This window comes from Panulirus ornatus, chromosome 13 (genome assembly GCF_036320965.1).
Source record: "Panulirus ornatus isolate Po-2019 chromosome 13, ASM3632096v1, whole genome shotgun sequence".
NCBI classification, from domain to species: domain Eukaryota; kingdom Metazoa; phylum Arthropoda; class Malacostraca; order Decapoda; family Palinuridae; genus Panulirus; species Panulirus ornatus.
The window spans coordinates 11,247,885-11,269,993 of record NC_092236.1 but is presented as its reverse complement, the minus strand read 5'-3'; the positions used below and the strand labels follow the sequence as shown (position 1 = coordinate 11,269,993).

General features: G+C 36.9%; 1 protein-coding gene across 11 annotated transcripts in view; it reads left to right on the top strand.

Annotated features, from left to right (window-relative positions):
- Window positions 1-7,363: 7,363 nt before the first annotated feature.
- Window positions 7,364-22,109, top strand: part of LOC139752741 (F-box only protein 31-like) — a 30,167-nt gene continuing 15,421 nt past the window's right edge. The window contains exons 1-5 of one of the 11 annotated variants that reach the window (XM_071668604.1): window positions 7,364-7,499; window positions 15,335-15,541; window positions 17,244-17,306; window positions 18,409-18,485; window positions 19,700-19,870. In XM_071668604.1, coding sequence (XP_071524705.1) covers window positions 15,388-15,541; window positions 17,244-17,306; window positions 18,409-18,485; window positions 19,700-19,870 — 465 coding nt within the window. In that variant the 5' untranslated portion in view covers window positions 7,364-7,499; window positions 15,335-15,387. Of the gene's footprint in view, window positions 7,500-13,942; window positions 14,180-14,305; window positions 14,484-14,696; window positions 14,870-15,334; window positions 15,542-17,243; window positions 17,307-18,408; window positions 18,486-19,699; window positions 19,871-22,109 lie in introns of those variants that run through there. The other 10 variants (XM_071668602.1, XM_071668608.1, XM_071668609.1 and 7 more) reach the window with 10 other exon arrangements.

Sequence of the window (22,109 nt, the reverse complement as noted above, 5' to 3'; positions counted from 1 at the left end):
CCAACTAGCATTCCATTTACATTCAACAAAATCATCTATTCTGCTTATAAAATCAAAGTCATGAATAACTCACATATAGATGCTATATCTTCAGCATCTAATTCATTACCAATGAAGCCAAAAGGTTCAGTTACACCATCAGCATTCTACACTCATGCTTTGAGTGGATTCTTACAATCCAATCTTGAACTTTTGAACTAGGGCAAGCACTCAAGCAGTGTAATATGACCTGGGGTTCACACTGGAAAGCATAGTAGACTGTAAATTTCTGAGGACTGCTCTCTTCATTTAAATGTAGCATGAATACCATACAGCTCTGCAGTAAATATGGAAGACTCTTTTGGTACTTTTGCTATATGAAACTTCTTCAGTTACTACAGCAAACCCTACACCTTCCATTACATTTTGAGCCAACAATAAATAGCTTTATTGTTTCCAAGAATAGTATCATGCAAATGAAATTTACTTTTTGTTATTACAGAAGCAATGTTGCTTTTGGTTGTTTTCACCCTTTCCCTGCAAAGATTCACCTCAGGAACCCTTCCATGGAGTATGTCCAAACTAGAATCTGCATACATCCTTTCAAATTTGAAGAATAAGAAATCCCTGAAAATACAATGACACCATAGCTACAGTATTTTCAACATCACCAATTCTTTGGATGTCATCAATGGCCAATGAATAAATCTGACAGCAACTGTCCAGTTTCAATCTACATAATGAATCACACAATAACAAGAGAATAATTTTCCTATTTGTTCTTAGAAGCTGTCAAAAATACCTTCATAATGTTTAGTTAGCAACTAGGTCCCTTTACTTAAAAGATTTTTAATATGAGGGGCCCAAGTCAATCTTGTCAAAAATTTTGCTTCCTCTTCATACGAAATGAGATTACCTTTCAGTACTACATGTGGAATGGCTAATGTTTTAGATGATCTTGTAAAAGCTAGTATCTTGCTCAGAAAGATTAAAACACGTTATCTACCTAAGCAACAACTTTATTAACAGCAACTTGCTAATGTCTTACAGCAAATTCGGATGATGTACAAAAGATAACCAAATCATCATCAAATGTGATACTTTAACATCCCCTGGAATAGTGTTTACAACACTAATTTAACATGTTGCCTCGCAGCACATCTTTTTCCTACAATTCTGGCTATATCTTGTCATAGGTACTTATTGACAGGTACCAACACTCTCCTTTTTGTCTAAAATCTGTCGAATACACCTAAAGAGTGTGCCTCCTTTTTGTCTAAAAGCTGTCAAATACACCTAAAAAGTGTGCCTCATAGGCCCATTTATTGAAATTGCCTTATGATACCAAAAATCAAGAATACTACTGTTATGTGAGGATGAAATCCTTTCTAAATGTCACTTGACATTCATATCAAGGAGTCTGTGGGATCTCAAAACTTTCTAACACTATATTGGAATTGAGATTCTAATTTCAATCAAAGCACTACACTATTCTATTGAAATTTCTTTCCATTAAATTGAAAACACAACTAGTTAGTGCAATAAGACTACAGCATGTAGCACTGGCAGGATATTTACCTGACCTAAGAATATTATGAATAATGGATATCTTCCAACTACATGTAAGTATATAAGCATCAATACCAGTTCAACTAACCTAATAAAATTTTTGTAAGTGAAGATTTTTACCATATCACAGGGAATTTTCTCATCCACTGGAGCAAATGATTCAGTGTCTGACATAGGTGATGTTACTTCCTTTTTAGAAAATGGCTCTTTATAGTCCTCTTCATTTTCAGATGAGACTCACATGGGTGAGGTCTCTCTTTTTTCTAATTTCTTGGAACTCTCTACTATGTTTCATGACACTAAATGCTAAGAAATTCTCAGCAAGAGTATTAGCTACTGGTGAGGAGTCATTTACTTTGACACCTCAAGTACTAAGGCAGAGCAAAGGAGACAGACTACTTTACAACCAACTTCTATATTCTCCCAAAATGTTTCAGGTTTGGTATTGAAGTTGACACACTCCACATACTTTATCCATGATGCCCTCTTGGCTTGTGATGAGTAAGATTGGTTAGCATGCATCTTTTTTGGGGCATACTTTCACCATCTACATTTACATCATACAAAGATAGAGTGCGGGTTGAGAATAACAATAATCAATGTACTCATAAATATAAAACTGTATATTCTTAAACGTTTGATGTAAAGAGACCAGCTAACAAGATGTGGGGAGGATATTCCTGGTTTTTCTTTGGAAATGTTCTTGCTATTTACCCTGCACATTACCAAAATTCTCCCTATCCTCAGGTTTACACTGAAAGAAAATTAGACACAGTTATGTAATTTCTTCCACATAAAAAGGGCCAAGCCAAGATGATGGATGGCCTTACATGCTGGCATTCATAATCACTTTCAAGGTCAAGTTATTTCATTATATCTATCTAGTGTTATTCTTCTTCACTTTCCTCACCAACTAGCACATATGGGGAAGTCATGAACATGCACATATAAAGGTGGCTGGCACAGATATCAATGAGAAAGTACAATCTTCTCTCATACCTTCCTTCTCACAGAAGAGAATTAATTCAGCTACTTAAGGTGCAATAAGTTAAAATTCAATTCATCTTGTGACATTGGGAAAAGTCCAATGAGGATCCCCAGATGAAAATAAGAACAATTTTAGAGTTAATAAGGATGGGCCAAGTTCCACTTCGGCTTATAACATTTAAATGCATAATTTTTGGTGTATGTTTCATAGCAAGTACTGAATGTGAATACATCAAAAAAGATATCAATCACTGCCTCATCATTATTCATGTTGATAATGAAGGTGATAATAAAGTTCGCTGAGCACACATCCGTTTGTCATTTTACTTGTCAATTTTATCTGAAAAAGATTTTCTTTATTTCTAATTTCTTTATAATCTTTGTATGTACTGAAACTAACCAAATCACCATTACAAATTATCAATCATCGTCTCGCCATCATGGCTGACATCAAGAGATCTCCATTACTGAGCTCAAGTCCATCAAGCTCCTGAGTTTTTTGAATGAGTCAACACAAAAGTCTCGAAAGAACTCAATGGTATGTAGCTGCTTGCTTTATTTTGTAACTGCGTAACAGTTCCAATGATCTGATAAAACTTAGGAATGTCAGACATAAATGTAATCAATAAATGATATCCAATTGTTTTCATCCACACTCATGACTGAATCCAATATAACAAAAATAATCAACTATATAATCATATTTTCAAATATATATTCACAAGTTCTATCCAACATTAATCACTGATTAATCAGTAAACAACCATACCATTGATAAGGGAGAATGAACATAACTGGAGCAACATTTGGCAATAATAACACTTGTAAATTGCCATATATTTCCAACAAATGCTATATAAACAAATTTCCTTGTGTCTATGTATATCCTCAAACTGAGTAAATGATCAAATAATCAATTATTGTCTTCAACAGTCAAAGCCAATAATAAATATGGCCAAGATCACTGACCCGACAACTATATGCATATCATTTCACTTAGACTAATGGTACATCTTAAATACCATCTACATATATATCCTTATATACCAGTTAATTAAATCATCAAACAAAATATCAATCAACATCTCATCATTTAACAATTTCATCAATAATAAAGGTAGATGAGATCTACAACAACCTTAAAATTTATCACCAGATCTTCATTGGTTTTCCTAAAAATGTTTCACCTTCTTATACATTAAATATCTCCACATTATCCCTGATCTTAGCCCTCACAAATACAATCTATTAACAAAAAATGGGGGAAAAAAATCATTTATGTAGTGCATATAAATCACTGGGAAAGTTACTGGCTATGGGTATCACAATGATAATCATAAATTTGGTAGAAATCCATATCAAGGTAATTTTTCAGTTCTGCTGCATATCTTTAATACCAATGTTCTACAATGCTTCTGTAGCATTTAAAGAATAAAATAACTGTTGCAAGGTATGACATGAAGCATTATATGTAATCAATGTCAAATTAACATGAAGTACACGATGGAATACATGGGGTTAGCTTATTTAATATAACATTAGTACAGACCCTATAAAAACCTCACTCAATAGCCAAATTAGATACAGAAATATACCAACATTACATTCATATCCTGCTGAAGCTCGCCCTATCATCAGGTTATTTTTGTCCGGCACCAAGTTAGCACTGCACTTTCATTAAAAAGTCTAGAACACTTCTGCTAGAATAATGGGTAAAAACTCAGTTCGTCTCTGGTTTGAAAATAGCTTTGTGAAATAGTTCCTTGCATCTTCAGTGCTTCATATTATTCTTTGTACTTTCAGAAATACCTGCAGGACACAATTTGAAGTATCATATATTTCTGCATTTCATATATGGCAACAGTAGGATACCCAAAAATAAAAGGGGGTACAATAAAATTAATCTATAAAATTTACTAAAACCAACAGTTCCTATTAAAACTCTCAACCTTGCTAGCAACCAAAAATCTTCATAAATTTCAACGATCTAGCTGAAATATACCTAATACACCAGTCATACTGATGAAAATGCACCATAGTACCAGATGTAAACAGATGACAGTATGATCCTCAGCACTGGGCAAATATAATATTGGTATTATTCCAGTTACGAGAGGAAGCTGATGTTTCACTGGTGAGGTTATTACATGTTACTGGAGGTTCTGCTGATATTCTACATGTTTACTACCTAACTTTATTTTAATCAACCTCACATTTTCCTTAATACAAATGTCAATTATCACAGTATTTCAGGATTAGATATAATATGCTACTGCAAATCCTGCTCCCAAGTATTTTTGTAAGCATAAACTACATACAGCACCCAAAACATGAGCAATCATTTCCTCAGCAGGTATCATTGCATAGATGTTAGATTTAAACATTATGATAAATTTTGTGTCCTTAAATGTTTAACTACTAAACGTTTTCATACATACTGTTGCTTCGGTGTAAGTACTAAACATTTTTGTGAATTGTTAACTTTTAAAAGCATTTCACCAACTTCCATGTTAATCAGCCCCCAATTTCCATAATATAATACTATCACATAAAATGTTTAAGAACTAAACATTTTTGGGAGTGCTGCTAACTTTTCACAAGTGTGTCACCAACTTTCATATTAATTTACTCCTATTTTTACTAAAAATATATCATCACCTTCCAAACATTTAATATGATAACTTAAATCGATCCTCCACATTCATTTATCTAAGTACAACAAACTCTACAAAGCACAAAAAAAATTCAGAACCATTTCCCAAAGCTAACACCCATACGGAGCTAAATTGACAAATTACCTATAATGCTGTTCTTAAACCAGGGGTGCATTTTTTTTATTATAATTACAATAATGAAGCTGAGGGCCATAATGATTAAAGAATGTGTGAAGTAAAAGTAAATGAAACACTTCATAAAAAAAAAACATGAAAACAACCTACCTTTTCCTACCAGTCTAAATTTACCTTATTTCCAAGGTTATATTAATAAAATTTGTATGTTACAGTTTCACGTACATTCAAATGCTGAACAGCTTGTCTGCTATCTTCACTAATTATATACTCTATACCAATGCAAATCACCAATACTCCAGGTGAACAACAATGAATATAGCATACTCTGAATACAATTTTGAAAAGCAAAGTAAACCTGACCCCAAAATAGATTGTCATTGGTTCTGTTGAGTCATGTAATATAATTCACTTTTGGCCCACACTTTTCTTAATCATAGCCATCCCAACATTATCTTTTAATTCCCAAGAAAATTTCAATTCTCAATCTTTCCCTTCCAGTACAGATATCCCATGTTAAGCGCTTCTCCCAAAGGCAGGAAATATTTCTGTGCCCAACCAATAACTAATCTAGTAACTCAGAAATTTGTAATACATTGATAAACTGTCTTCTAATTCCATTAAGAAACAATGGTGGAGCTAGAATAATGTATCTATCCCTTTATCTTACAGTCCACAATTAAGTACAGAGAAAAACCATAGGTATTAAAATTCGGATGATTTTAATTTGAAATTGGTTTACTCGTCATAAATACGATCATGTCGTGGGGGAAAAATGACACAATTCATACAATCTCCTAAAATTTGGAGAAACTGTTGCAGAGCAAATAATTCATAAAGTTATGACAAAAATTGCATAGCTCTGACAAAAATTCATGGAATTTTAGCACAGGTGAAAGAGTCCGACAATAACAGCGTCTCACCCCAGAAACAAAACTTCAGCATTGGGTAGTTGTTGTTTCCCAACCACAGTTCATGGCTCGTAAATTGACTGCTAACATGTAAATGACGTCTTTCGCTGTTCTGTGACAATCATGCATAATATAGGTCGATCGCGAATTAAAACAAAATAACTAATTTTGGAACGAGTGACGCAGAGTCGTCAGCGTATAACACAGCATCTCTCAATCTTTTGTACTGAGAAATAAAGCTTACGGTTAGATAAAGAGATACACTGAAAATATACGCATAAACGTCATACGCGTTTCTCCATGGTCAATCAATTGTTTACAAACAAAAATATTACAAGACAAACTCACCTCGTGACGTCGTTCACCCTTCCCAAACGACAAGATGGCGTGGTTCCAATGTTATTGGTAAGATTTTATGTTTTTGTAATGGTTTTAAGTACAGAAATACTTTATAAGAATTAGTGTTTATCACCCTAGTCATAATGTGAGCATATTTATCGCTTTGATATTTACGAATAATCTGAAAAGTTGCTAATAGTACTAAAACAAGATTATGAAGTCTTTACTTGCAGGTCCCATTGGGAATGTTTATATGCTTCGAATATTTTCCTGTGCACCAAGGCGAAATATGCTATTAAATGAATTGCAACAATAATGATATAATCTGACTTGTTTCATATAAATTGTCCTAGCATACAAGTTTAAGTACGGCAAGAAAAAAAATCATAAGACAAAGTTGTCCAAAACAGAATAGATTATTAATAATGGAGAGAAAGATGTCAAATCAGACAATAGGTGCTCCTCATAAATGAAAAGGATATTTGGAAAGTTCATTTATTATGTTGCATATTTACCTTTCGTTCAACACCTTACATAACCAAATGTGATATTTTAAGTTTGCGAACTGGCAAAGTCTACGGATGTTTCCCAGGATTTATTAGGTTTATCATATTATCCCTCTCTTCTTTTAGGCTGGTTTTAAATAGATTTAAGTTATCATATTTGTTTAACTTTATTTTTCGAAATTATGAGGACTGCGAAATGGGTACACAAACATCGGTAACACAATTATATTTTATTTTGAATGAACCGGCCGGTGTGGCGAGGAGCGGGCTAATATACCGAAGATGAATTTCTCGAAAACAGATAAGGGAGAACCCGCTGGTGCTCATAAAGGAGGCAGATGGCGTCGCTGAGTTCCTGAAGCAGTTCTTTAGAAGGTAGAAGACTTGGCCCGTTTGAAAGCAGATACACTCGTGTGGAGGTAAGAACATTTTGGCGGGTCGCAGCGGTGAATGAGTTATAGGGGCCACAAGGGTCCTTCATCAAGGTAGATTCTGAGTTCATTGTCCATGTTACGGTGTGAATAATGATTCCGTTATTAGGGCCAATGAAGTGATGCATCACAGAAAAATATATTTTGACGGCAGTTGGGTGTATAGAAGCGAATTGTTGCGCATAGCAGAGATGGCTCATGGCATCGGGGGTGTAAATTGAGATTACAGGTCTAGGAAGTGCGTCACACGTCACCCTTGAGAAGAGCCTACATATAGTGTGATGTCACAAGGTACTCTTGGCCTTGAGAAGAGCCTACATAGACTAAGGGCTTCGTGGTGACATTGAGACCGATTCTACACTGACAGAATAATGCATCAAGAAGCATTATGCGATATATGGAAGCCACTTTACAAAAAAAAAAAAACGATGTGAATAGCTTAGGGCATGTCACTGCTTGTGCAAGGTCTGCCACCTGTGCAACAAGTGGACTGGAAATCAGACTTTCCATTATGTACACAATTTCCAAAAGGCTGATGACTCCATTGTTGCATATGCTTGTCTTTTTCAGTCTGTGCGTAACACTCGGCTAACAGTTCAGGTGTCCGTATAGTGTAATCACCATAGTATGTATTATAACAATATCAATGGCATCTGTCACGTTACCTTAATGCTAATATCCTCTCTGCCGTCCTCATCTCGGCCATCTTTATGTTTCGCAATTCACACTATCCTTGATGCTGTATCACTCGGCACATAAGGATGACTGCTGTTAACATGTATACTACCATTGCCACAAAATATACATTTGACTTTCTAAACTACTGATTTGTTACTGTCCTTGTCTTTAATACAGCCGAAGCTCAGAGGAACTCCAACTGAACATTTTTCAACTTGAATTTTTCCTAACGTTCGTTGCGCATAAATCATTGCGGCAAATTATTTCATCTACGATTTAAAGAATTTTGAGGTAACTAATTCGTATTCTATTAATGGAATGAACTTACGTGTTTTTTCTCCGTTCAATAGCTATTGCAATAACATTATCCTCGTAGGCAAAAAAAAAAAAAAATCGAACGAGTTTGTAGAAGTGGAATTTCAAGCCCGCGCATTTTGATCGGCGCCATATTGGAGAGAACATCGCTGTAGGAGCCAGGGAGACGTGTAGTATTAAACGTTAAGTATGGAGAAGCAAGGAACTTATTGCGTTGAATATGATTCTAGCAAGCGAAAAAAAAAAGTGTCAAGGATCTATAATATATTAGGAATGACAGTGAAGGCACTGAAGAAGAGGACTCATCATTCAAACGGCAGTTCCCTCCCAAGAACATTTCACAGGTAGGCTTTCCTGTAGAGGATTGTCTTAGTGAGCGCTTCAACTTTTCTCAATACATATCGCTATTACTATACAATTATCCCCACTCTCAGTTCTTATAGATAATAGTATCCAAAATCAGTATCGTTTAATTTGGCCTAAGGTTTCAGTGATTATTCATTTCAAATCTCCAAACTATTGACTCGAAAATGGAAAGTTTTCTATATAGTTTTCTCTTGCATCCTGCATCGAATTACATATTCAAAGCATTTTTCTTGTAACTTATTACCTTTCCTGTTATCTTATTTTCACTAATAAGGGCACCTTACGTAAGAGAAATGCCTGTAGTTCAAGTGATTCAGCGGAAGGTAAATGTACTTTTTTCCTGCCAAATAATAAAACTTCTGACTCGTATTAAGTGTGCCTGATGTGAATCACATTAAAAGCAACAACAGAGCTCTTGAAGGATCCAGAGATGGTGTCAGTAATTCTTCTTGATGACAACTGCAGTAGACTGTAAGGTCATTTTTTCAAAGTATGGTTGTCGCGATGTGATTGCATACATTTGACAACAGAAACTATCCATTTTTCTTTTTTAGATCTGGTTTAGTCAAGGTGCTTGTTGGCACCTTGTGACTACACGTAATATAAGACCGTATGCTTGCAGTCTAGATTTTGTCAGCTCCATCTTGAAGTTCGACTCGTTCAATTCCATGGTTAACTGAAGTCACAGCTTCAATGACTGCAATGAAATGGACACTTCCTAAAAGCATGTAATTATGTGTCATTATGAAGTTGAATTGTGAAAATATCATAAATCAAACATTTTTATAGACATGCAATTATTACAAGTCAAGGATGGAGTAATATGAAAAATTCATGTTTAGCTAGACAAACATTTGCTCATTATCTACTTAATGGGAGTTCCTACACGTTGATTGATTCTTTTTATGCTTTATTAAGAAAAAAAATCAGTTCTGCTACCTTGTGGTCACCTACAGCTTGAGGGAGACGTTTGTGCTTTCGTAGTATCGTAAAGTAAGGGTAGAAGGTGCTGCTACTGTGGTAGATTTGAAACTGTAAGAGCTTTTGAATTTCAATAAGACTTGCCTCAAGGGGATAATTTAGTTTTCTACATTATCCAGATCTCGCCTCGCCTTCTCTTGTAACCACGTTGTTAATAACACATTTAGAGATGTAACTGAAGGGGCAGTTGTAGTTTTTTCTTTTTTAATACACTTTTTTTTTTTTTTTTTTTACAATCTGGGAGCCTTACTGCCTCTAGGAAACACTGGGCTAGACAAATGTGACACACAAAAGGCTAAGAAGCGGCAGTGGAGTCTTACCTGTTATGCCGAGGAATGAAGAAGACGAGTGATTAGGGGTGATGGCGCTCTGTGTGAATGTGATGACTGATTAAAGCTAGAGTGCTTGAGGAGATTTTCAAAAAATATATTTTGTATGTCCTGGAGATTTGGAAACCCCATATTCTTAGATAGGGCGAATGGAAATTTGTATGACTATAAACGGTTTTGACAGCAAGAGAAAAGCGGTAGTACTTGATGATATGAATGCGGACGTGGAATATAATGAAATTGGCGAGATAGTTGCTAGTGGGGAGTGCCTGGAGTAAATGAGAATGGAAGTTACATTGTGGATGTCTGTGCTGAGAGTTTATTCCTTGCAAACACCTTCGTTCAGCACAGCACAAGATCATCCACGGGTATACATGGATGAGAAATGATGTAAGAGAAGAGCGGAAGGGTTTGATTGACTATGTAGCACTGGATGAAAGATTGAGAAAAGCCGTGCCAGGTGCTAGAGTTGGGCGAGGATTCTTTGGGAACTCTGACCATTTCACGTCGTGGTTCTTGTGGGAGTTAGGATCATGGAGATATGGTGTAAGGACGAATGGGAAAGTAAAAGATGAACCATAAAGAGTGCAAGGAGGTGACCGAAAGTTTAGATGGAAGTGCAGTAAATGTAGGGAAGCAGTCGTGTGTGGATGAGGTTTTAAAATGTGTAGAGAAAGACTATATAGGGTTGTAGAATTAGTAGATGGATACAAGGTCGTTGGATATAGGAATAAGGGAAATGCTTGGTGGACGAAAGAGATTAGAAATGCTGTAGAAGAGAAGTAAAGAGGCATATGGTAGATTGCGCGAAAGGAATGGACCAGTGGAAGTTCAGCTAAGGATGAGGGAAGAAAAGTGTGTAATCGGAATGTTAAGAAGTTGAGAAAAAACAAAGAGGAGATGAAGATTTTTGGAAGAAAGTTAAGTGATAAGTTTAGGAAACATTAGAAACTACTGGAAGGAGGTGAAAAATGAAAAGGCCGTGTTAGAGTGGAAACGATAATGTGAAAAGTGGGGAGGGGAGTAGATGAATCAAAAGGAAGAAGTGAAAAGAAGATGGAAAGAATATTTTGAAGAACTGATGAATGTGGGAGAAGGGGAGGTAGTTACATACATAGGTATGGAGGATGGAAGAGGCTACAAGTGCAAGGGCCTAAAGCAAAATGGTAGGCAAAAAGGGTTATAATGAGGATGAAAGTAGGAAGGGCACCTGAAGTGGGTGGAATTACGGCTGAAATGCTGAGGTATGGAGGAAAAAAATTGACAGTGGATTTATCTTATATGTAATTTAGCATGGAAACAGAAGGTTGTGCCTGAGGATTGGATAAAAACTATTATTGATCATATATTCAAACAAAAAGGTGCTATTGATGTATGTAGCAATTATAGGGAGTACGTCTGTTAAGTATACTAGGAATATATACAAGTGTTGATTGAGGAAGTGATGGAAGCGACAATGCAGAGTAAGTGAAGAGAATGGGGATGTGTGGATTAGATTTTTGTCGTGAAGATGACTGTGGGAAAGTGTCTAGCGAAAGATAAAGATTTGTATGCAACCTTTGGTTAGTTCCGAAGAAAGCGTATGGCAGAGTCGATTGTAATGCTTTATGCCATGTAAGGGCTATTGGCGGCCCGCTGGCCAAATCCGGCCCTAGGGTTGTTTTTCATTGGCCCATTGACAGACTCAGAAGAATTATAATTGATGAAATTATTTATTTAAGTACTTACGAAATTTTACATAAATGAATTTTTATCGTAACCAAGTGTATTAATTAGCTGAATGAAATGTAGTGTTCCCCACACCACTGTGTTCGTAGTTATTTGAACTGTACGAGTGCACTTCTGCCGTCACACACGTTCATGGTTTTTCGCTCGAGCGGGCGGCCCTTAGTAAATGTAGTCGGTGGGTCATGAAGTTTAGTCACAATATTTTTTCCCACATCTAGTGTATGTGTAGCATCATTTTTCTCATTTAGTGCTGGGAGAGTAGTGTTGTGGTGAATTATTTTTATTAGTTACCGGTATATAATTTTTATATTTCTATTCATGTACTTAGAAAAGCTAAAAGCAAATAATACGCGAATTTTTCGTTTCTTCCTATGTATAAGCGTTTAGAGAAAAAGAAATGATGGTAAAATGAATGCATGGCCCTTTCATCAATGTTTCATAATCCGGCCCTACTCTTAAAATAAGTGAAAAGCCTTACTGTGTAAAGGATATATGGAGTAGGGGTAAAACTGTTGAATGGTGTGAAAGCCTTCTACAGAAGAGCAAATGCATGTGTAGGAGTGGTTGGAGAGTTGAGCGAAAGTTCTTGTATACATGTAGGTGTGAGGCAGGGCTGTGATGTATACTAAACTGTTTTGGATATGCGGGGGGAATACTGGAAAATGTGAAAATTTAAGTATTTAGGAGCTGTTTTGGGTAAGTTTGGTGTTTTGGAAGGATAGATAAGGGAGAGAGCAGTTCAGGATAGAAGAGTCATTGGGTCCCTTAATGATGAAGTTCGGATGTGTAAGTACGGAAGTGAAATGAATTAAGGGACAGCATAGTCCTCCCATTCCTAACCCGTTTAACAAAAACATGGACTGAATAAGTCAGAGACCAAGAAGCCATGCTGTGGAAATGAGGTATTTGAAAGGAGCATGTGATTTGACTAGAAGGAATGGAGAAATAAATGAGGGGTTGTATTAAGAGGTGTGGAGTGGCTGGGAATGCAAAGGGTAAATTGTGAAGTGGTAGAGTTGGTGAAATGTAATGCTTTGATTTGGTTTGGGCATGTGGAAGTAATGCTAGATTGAGATTACAAGGAGAGTCTACGATAGTACAATTAGAGGAGTTAGTGTGAGAGGGACCACCTGCGACATGGGGACACAGAGTGGAAGAATACCAGAGGGAGATAAATGGAAGAAGAATTTGTGGAACAGTGTATGCTTGGGAGGCATGTAAGTTTTTTGTTGAGTTTTAGGCCAGCGACCTATGAGGAAGGTCATTGGGCCTGCAACCCTATTTAATATGTGATTAAGGACTGGGATAAGTGGAGACTTTTGCCGTGGTCACCCCTTGATTGGAGTTCATGGAGGAAACGGGCGTCAGAGATATAGAATTTTTTTTTCATTATTATAGCCCGGAACTCATATCTACATGTGGTTATCATTATTGGCATTGACATGAATTTAACATCGTCATTAACTTGTGCTATGGTGTTTTGGTACCACATTTTGGCACCAGCCACCCTATCAAGTCCATGGACTATTTAGTTTGGTGGCACATAACACCATTGTTGGTATAATCTGTCCAACCTGGTGACCCATACCCTGCCGTAGGAACTCTCCAACACCACCGGCATTTTTTTTTTCTTTTTTTGTCTACCCTGGTTTGCCGTTGCATATAATATTGCGATTAGATTATTGTGGATGGTGTCTGAATTTTGCGGCTGTTGATTTAATTAGCGAATAAGAAATCTGTTTTTTGTTAATGGGCTAAAGTGCACGCACTCATAATATTAACTCATTTGGAAATCTGTTTTTTGTTTGTGGGATAAAGTGCACGCACTCATAATATTAACTCATTTTTGAAGTGGTGCGTAACTGTTTATATTCATTGTGGCACTGTGGCAGCGCTCTGTGGAAAAAGATCGTATGGTCAAATAGAAGTTATGTATTTGTAATGTTTCCATCCTTAAAAGGGTTAGTGCAAATGTAAAATTGTAGCATTACTTCTTCCAACAAGGCATAATCGCATGGGTCCCCAGGTTTTCATTCGTAAGATCTTGATCGTGCATCTGGCATTGGTGTGCGGACTTCCAGCTGATCGAAGTAAACATACGTAGAGCATGTCTAGACTTGATAGTAAGTCTTGCCAGTCTTAATTTTTATCGTAGTGGTTAATTGATTTTAATTATTTCTGTGTTGAGAGATGAGGGTGAGATATTTTCACCTTTAGGAAATGGAGCACCGACTCTAGAACGGGTTTAGAGACTGCGTAATATGAAGTTAGGTAAGGAAAAATGAGGGGAAGTTAGGTAAGGAGATATGAGAGAAAAATGAGGTAATTTATCCGTTATCGCTCACGTTTTGTAGATTTTTGATCTGTGTTCTTATCTGATGGAGTCGTTGATGCCATTGTGATAAAACGTTATTTGAGTGTCATATTTTCCTTTTTTCATTTTCAAAATAATCTTTCGATGTCAGATAGTATCAAAATCTGTCAACTAGAACACGGTCCATATGCAGATGTGATATAGCAATGCGAGACAGAAAGACTGTATTACTGTCTCGGATATCCAGCGATTTTTTGTTAGGTTTGATTTGGTTAAAACTTTTTCCTGTGTTGTTTATGTCTTTTGAACTATTCTAAGTTTTATTTCTATCGTAAATCACTACTTTTTGTTTTTTCTCCCACCAAAAACTCCTGTTGCCACTGCGAGTCCTCCAGTATTTTTGGAATAAGAAGGGATATCTCAAAGGGTAGAAATTTGCTGTAGAAGTGAAGATCAGAATCGTGAAAAAGTGGATTTTATGTTAAGTAAACATTTTGCGAAGAGAAATTCTGCTGTCTGTCTGGTACCATTGTGTAGATCATGAGCAAAGTACAGTATCTCAATTCACTCATGCAGAAGGACTTGTGAATAGTATTCAACTTGAATTACGTAAAAGTCATTAGAGAACACATGCACATAAGTATACAGTAAGCATTTGGAAACCTTCACTTTGTCATTCTGGTAATTTTTTATGCATCTGAGGTGCTAGTGATCTTTTGATCAAAAGCAGTTCTGCTTCAGTATTATAAATGTTTATTGCACGTAGTGTCTTATCATTCCCTTGCCTTCTGATATTTCTTGTATTCCAATCATTAATGCTGCTTCTCTTCCTCTCTCTTGGTATCCACCTCTCTGCTCTTTCAGTGTATTTATGTATGAATCTGTTAAAACATGGCTTAGTTCTTAGTTTCTGGAATGCAACCTTCTCTGTGTGAATTTATGTGTATCTTGCATATGTTTGTATTCATGTGATACCTCTAAATTCTACATAAAGACTGCAAAATACTAGTTTTTGCTGTTTGATAGTCAATAAAACAAATATCGTTGATGAAGGACATGAAAATGGACAAGAAACAGAAATAAGTAAACTCATACATGTAATTTATTCTCAGGAAAATAAAAACATTCTTCAAAGAAGCCTTTGTAGACAAGTCTAGTGGTGACAATGTCAGCTTGTGTTCTCCACCTACCAGATGATGTGTTGCTGTGCATTTTAAGGTTCTGTAGAGCACAAGATCTCGCTGCTCTAAGTTCAACGTGCCATCATTTTCATTGCTTAATAGCTGATGAACTTCTATGGAAACACTTGTGTTGCAGAGGTAAATTGTCACAATGCTAAGTGTATCTTACCTATGCTGTGTTTGTTTTACTTTAAGTTCATTTTTTAGACTTTACTTTAGTCTTTTCCTACATCTTACTCTTTCCACTGCTAATAGGAGAGTAAATTCGAAGACTTTTCTTCAAACACCATGGTCTTTGCATATTTCTTGATAGTCCTGTCCCTGATACCTCTCTCACCCTTCATCACAATGTCGTTACGAAGTACTATGGTCTTGCTATCAAGCTTATCCCACTCTCCTCTTCACACTACAGTGATATATGGTGTTATGAGGGGCAAGAGTTAGATGGTTTGGATTGTTTTTGGATGGGTTCTATGTTGGCAAGTTTTCAGATTTTTAGAGTTAGAGATACTGTAACTTGTAGATACTTGGACAGTGACTAGACCAGTGTCATGTAAAATCTGCCTGCGTCTATTGCAGGGGAGTTTGTTTTTACATAAATGCCAGGTGACTTTCACTTTAGACGCACAAAAAATATAGTTTACAAATTTCCTGTTTCCCCATATAAATGAAGGAAATGCATACAGAAAGTGAGTTAACATACCTTACATGTCTATGATCAACTTACAGCACTTGAAATATGTGTAGATACCCTGGAGAGTTGGTGGAGTAAGGATTTTAGAAGGGTGTGTGTCAGCTGCTCACAGTTTGAAGCATCCCTGAATCACCAACCAAGCTGCTTGCATATGGGAAATGATCACAGCAAAACCTAGTAATCATACAGATTTCATATCAAGGGCTGGTACAAAATATACCCAGAAAAATTAGTGCTCATATGTCCATACACCCTTTACCTCTTGTGAAACCACATTGCTCTACCACAATCTGCTGCTTTATGCATGAGACCAACCTTCCCATACACCATACCAGGTATACTAATAAACTTGTACCTCTATAATACAGACTTTTATTTTTTGTTCCCCTTGCCTTAATACTTCATCTACAGGCACTCCATCAACCCTCAGGCAACTCCCTTTTGGTCATACATATGATGAGTAGCCTAGATAACCAGTTAATAATAGCACCAACCCCTCTCTTTAGAAACTTATATCTAGTCCCAACCACCTCTGATACTTTACCACCTCACAGTGGGAAGACTTATGCTTCCTTCTCTTTCTTCACCATACCGTTTACTTTAACTTTCACTTTACATCCCATAACATCCTAAATACGCCACATAATCTTTGCTATCATCTGATATTCAGCAGTCCTTCAAAACACTCACTCCATCTGCTCTTCACCTAATAATTTTCCATTATGATTTCTTTAACTGCTCTTCACTGCCATCCCCCATTTATTCTGTTGTTGTGCTCAAGCTATTCACCTCATTCCAAAATTTTTCTTTTTGTCTCTGAACTTCATTGATACTCTTTCTCCTTGTTTCCTTTGTCTTCTTTTTCAGCTCTTGTATCTTCCTTTTGACCTGCCAGTGCTTTTGCTTATACATTTCCAAGTCTCTCTCTTTCCTTGTGATGTGTGCTGTTGAATTAGTTGAGTCATTTCATCATTGAACATTGATACAAATAACACTTGATAAGGAAATATTCATTTCAAGATAAGCTATGGAGTAGATTAATGTTATTATTTGGAGTCTTTGTTTCTCACTTCAGATGTCTTGGTTTATTCTCTGAGTGATTGCCTTTTTTTTAATGTCACTTCAAATACTGAAATATTCTTCCAGATTTTCGCATTTCTCAGCAAGGACTTGGACCTGTAGATTCATATCGGAAGCTTTATAGTAACTGTAAGTACTGTGAAAATAATACTTCTGCTGAAAGTTACCCACTGCTTCTGCAGTTGTCTCACTTTGTATATTGTGTATTTTTTTTATCCTTTTGATATCCAAAAAATTTTAAGTTGCTTGTCAGTTTAGCTTTCAGGCTTACCATCTCCCCTTCCCTCAATAAGGCTCTCCAGGTTTATTTGCTTGCTGCCATCTTGCTTTTTTCCCATGCAAAGATGATTATTGCTGTACATGATTTTTTTTTAATTGAAATGTTTTCCTGTCCTCCTTGACTGTTCTGTCACCGAAGACATATTCATACATTATGTTTTTAGAATTTCTTGAATTCAGTGTAGTTTTAGTCTAGCTCTAATTTGTGCTTCCCACCTTGTTTATTGATTTTGACAAATGGAATTGCTTCCCATTTATTAAAGTCTTATGTCATCTACTTAAGGCTGTCATCAGTTAAGAACTTCTTTACTTTCAAGCATTCAGCCCAAATGCTGTGCATCTGCTCTATGATACCATTACATTTAATGCTCCTATTGCATACAGCCTGTCTTTTCTGATGTCATTGACTGTCCCATCAGTCCTTACATCTTATTGTACTTTCAAGAACTTACCTGACTCTGGTTCATATCTATCTTTTTCTCATACATAAGGGAGCTTAACTTCACATGTAATAAAAGGTTTTGAAATAGTGATTAAAGATCACATATCAAACTATGTAATCAAGAATAGTTACACATCAGTGAAGGCCAAGAGGGATTTGGGCAAGGAAAAAGTATGCAAACTCAGTTATTGCTTTAGCATATGGAAGTTTAATCCAATGGAAAAGAATAGATAGTGTTTCTAGACTTGTAAAAGCATTTGATAAAGTGAACCAAAGGAATTTGCTAGAGAAAGTAGCTAAACAAAACATTATGGGTAAGATAGGAAGGTGGAATAAAGAGTTTCTAGCTGACAGAAAGTTCAAAGTGATATCAAATGGAACCATGGCCACAGAACCCTTTCCACATCCAGGCCCCCACAACTTTTCATGGTTTACCCCCAGACACTTCACATACCATTCCTAGGTATATTTGTATATTTTTTACCCTTGATTTGTTTCTTTCTCTTTTAGTGCTGTACAAATATGGATCAATGTTGGGGGTTTATCAATCCCAGATTGGACCTTGTGGTGGACTTCTGGAAATTAGGGTTAGTAATGAATGGTTTTGACATATCGGTACTATAGATATAGTCCATGTAATCAGCCAGTTTACCGCTTTAAGATATGATCGTATACAAATAATTCAGTAAGATTGAATGTAACATTGTAGAGTAGCATCAGAGGATACCCTCCATTGCTCTTGCATATTGGTAAAGGCTCTGCCTACAACTAAAGATATTGTTATGTGAATTGGCATCTTTCATAACTTTTTGAGTCAAAATAACTTTTTTTAAGACTGCATCTTTCATAATTTTTTGAGTCAAAATATCTTTTTTAAGTCTTACCAATTGTTAGGGGTTTCATTCATTATTGTCTTACAAGCTAACAGTATAATATTCTACAAGGTTTTAGGAAACATCTCAGGGCAAATTTTTCTCCTCTGATTCATAACCTCATGAGGTAGTGCAGTGCACTAAAGATTTTCCTACCCTATTGTCTAATAGTGATATGTTAACTGGTACAGTTTTCTCCGCACAATAAAGAATAAACTTTGGTACACCAATAAAAATATTCATATATCATAACACCCCTCTACCCTCTCAAGCCCTGCTCACACAGGTCATCACTATCCCCTTCCCAGATGGTATGCAGACGTTCTCATAAAACTCTGCAGATGGTAACTACAAACATAGACCACCGCAAAACAGTATCTCTGCAAAACATATGTAAACCTAAACTCCAACCCTGCTTTCACAGCACCTAATATAAACACTGAAGTTAATCGAATCTCTCAAGCTCTCATACTTCTCAGGTCTGGATAAACCAGATCAAACATATTGCATAACCCCAGAACACCCTGTTCCCATAGGCATCCAAGTCCTCATCAGTATTCAGTCAGTCTTGGCTTTACAACAGAATACCAAAAATATAGCATTCATGTTTTTTTGTGTATGCTCATGTATTCATTCCTGTTGAGGGTATAGAGTTTATTTGATGAAATAAAGTTATCAGTGGATAGAATGGAGTTGCACATATGGTACAGTGTTCTGTAGGCTAACATGTTTCATATCTATTTCTTCTGTATGACCAACTCATATCAGTACTGGAAAGCTTTTTAGGTTAAAATATTATTGGCTTGAGACTTTTAGAAAGGCATTTCACAAATGCTTCAAAATTCAATTCAGACAGCTAGCATTGCACTAATTTAGCTTGATTTTAGTATATCACCCTTCCTGTATTAATGATTGTTCTCTATACATAGTACAAGGATGGCATCCTTGAGGGTGTACAGTGGGAACCATCATCAGAAGAAAATGTAATGGCTCCATTGAAAGAGTCCATTGTCTTTACCATTAATGGTGATAAAGTGCCTACTGAGTTCCTGTGTATGCCACACATACACCCACATCCCTGCACTTTCAAAATTGATAAGGTTTGTATTTTCTTTTAGTATAACATCAGAAGATGTAATCAATGAGTTATACAATACTTATGTTTAAAATTGTGTGTGTATATTTATTATCATTATTATACTTAATCGCTGTTTCCTGCGTCAGCAAGGTAGCGCATGGAAACAGATGAAGAATGGCGCAGCCCCCCTGTGGAAGGTATTAAGAATATATGGTGTGGGAGGTAAGTTGTTAGAAGCAGTGAAAAGTTTTTATCGAGGATGTAAGGCATGTGTACGTGTAGGAAGAGAGGAAAGTGATTGGTTCTCAGTGAATGTAGGCTTGCGGCAGGGTTGTGTGATGTCTCCATGGTTGTTTAATTTGTTTACGGATGGGGTTGTTAGGGAGGTGAATGCAAGAGTTTTGGAAAGAGGGGCAAGTATGCAGTCTGTTGTGGATGAGAGAGCTTGGGAAGTGAGTCAGTTGTTGTTCGCTGATGATACAGCGCTGGTGGCTGATTCTTGTGAGAAACTGCAGAAGCTTGTGACTGAGTTTGGTAAAGTGTGTGAAAGAAGAAAGTTAAGAGTAAATGTGAATAAGAGCAAGGTTATTAGGTACAGTAGGGTTGAGGGTCAAGTCAATTGGGAGGTAAGTTTGAATGGAGAAAAACTGGAGGAAGTAAAGTGTTTTAGATATCTGGGGGTGGATCTGGCAGCGGATGGAACCATGGAAGTGGAAGTGAATCATAGGGTGGGGGAGGGGGCGAAAATTTTGGGAGCCTTGAAGAATGTGTGGAAGTCGAGAACATTATCTCAAAAATGGGTATGTTTGAAGGAATAGTGGTTCCAACAATGTTGTATGGTTGCGAGGCGTGGGCTATGGATAGAGTTGTGCGCAGGAGGGTGGATGTGCTGGAAATGAGATGTTTGAGGACAATATGTGGTGTGAGGTGGTTTGATCGAGTAAGTAATGTAAGGGTAAGAGAGATGTGTGGAAATAAAAAGAGTATGGTTGAGAGAGCAGAAGAGGGTGTTTTGAAATGGTTTGGTCACATGGAGAGAATGAGTGGGGAAAGATTGACCAAGGGGATATAAGTGTCAGAGGTGGAGGGAACGAGGAGAAGTGGGAGACCAAATTGGGGGTGGAAAGATGGAGTGAAAAAGATTTTGAGTGATCGGGGCCTGAACATGCAGGAGAGTGAAAAAGATTTTGAGTGATTGGGGCCTGAACATGCAGGGGAGTGAAAGGCGTGCAAGGAATAGAGTGAGTTGGAACGATGTGGTATACCGGGGTCGACGTGCTGTCAATGGATTGAACCAGGGCATGTGAAGCGTCTGGGGTAAACCATGGAAAGTTCTGTGGAGCCTGGATGTGGAAAGGGAGCTGTGGTTTCGGTGCATTATTACATGACAGCTAGAGACTGAGTGTGAACGAATGGGGCCTTTGTTGTCTTTTCCTAGCACTACCTCGCACACATGAGGGGGGAGGGGGTTGTTATTCCATGTGTGGCGAGGTGGCAATGGGAATAAATAAAGGCAGACTATGAATTATGTACATGTGTATATACGTATATGTCTGTGTGTGTATATATATGTGTACATTGAGATGTATAGGTGTGTATATTTGCGTGTGTAGACGTGTATGTATATACATGTGTATTTGGGTGGGTTGGGCCATTTCTTTCGTCTGTTTCCTTGCGCTACCTCGCAAACACGGGAGACAGCGACAAAGCAAAATTAATAAAAAAATAATAAAAAAAAAAAGATACTGTAGGTAGGTAGTAGTTGGTAGGCAGACAATGACCAGGAAGATATATTACCAGTACTACCTGCTTGGGCATTAGGAAGGTTAAAGACTGTTGTGTAGTGAGCCAACACTTCAGTGGTTTTCAAGTTGCACTCCTTTGACCTAGGTAGCTGCCTTTTCTTTCTGCCTCACCCACTTGTGGAATACTGGCACTCTGTCAACAAACATACAATCTCTCCGTATCATGCATAACGGTTGGCAACACTTAACTTACACAACTCATTCTTCATGCCTCTAAATTTTCTTGTGGTGAGTGCGATGTGATAGCCCTACCTTTTGCAAAATGGTCGGAACAATAGATGGAAGTAGTAGGTAGAAACATTAGGAAGAAGTAGTAGGAACATTAGGTAGGAGCTTCTGCAAACACTGTGCTAGACTTGCCCTCTGCCAGTGGCCTGTTAAGGACGAGGTGTTAAAGGCTAAGAAGCAGTACTGGAAGTTCACTAGATATGGAGACTTTGTTGCTGTGACCACCCC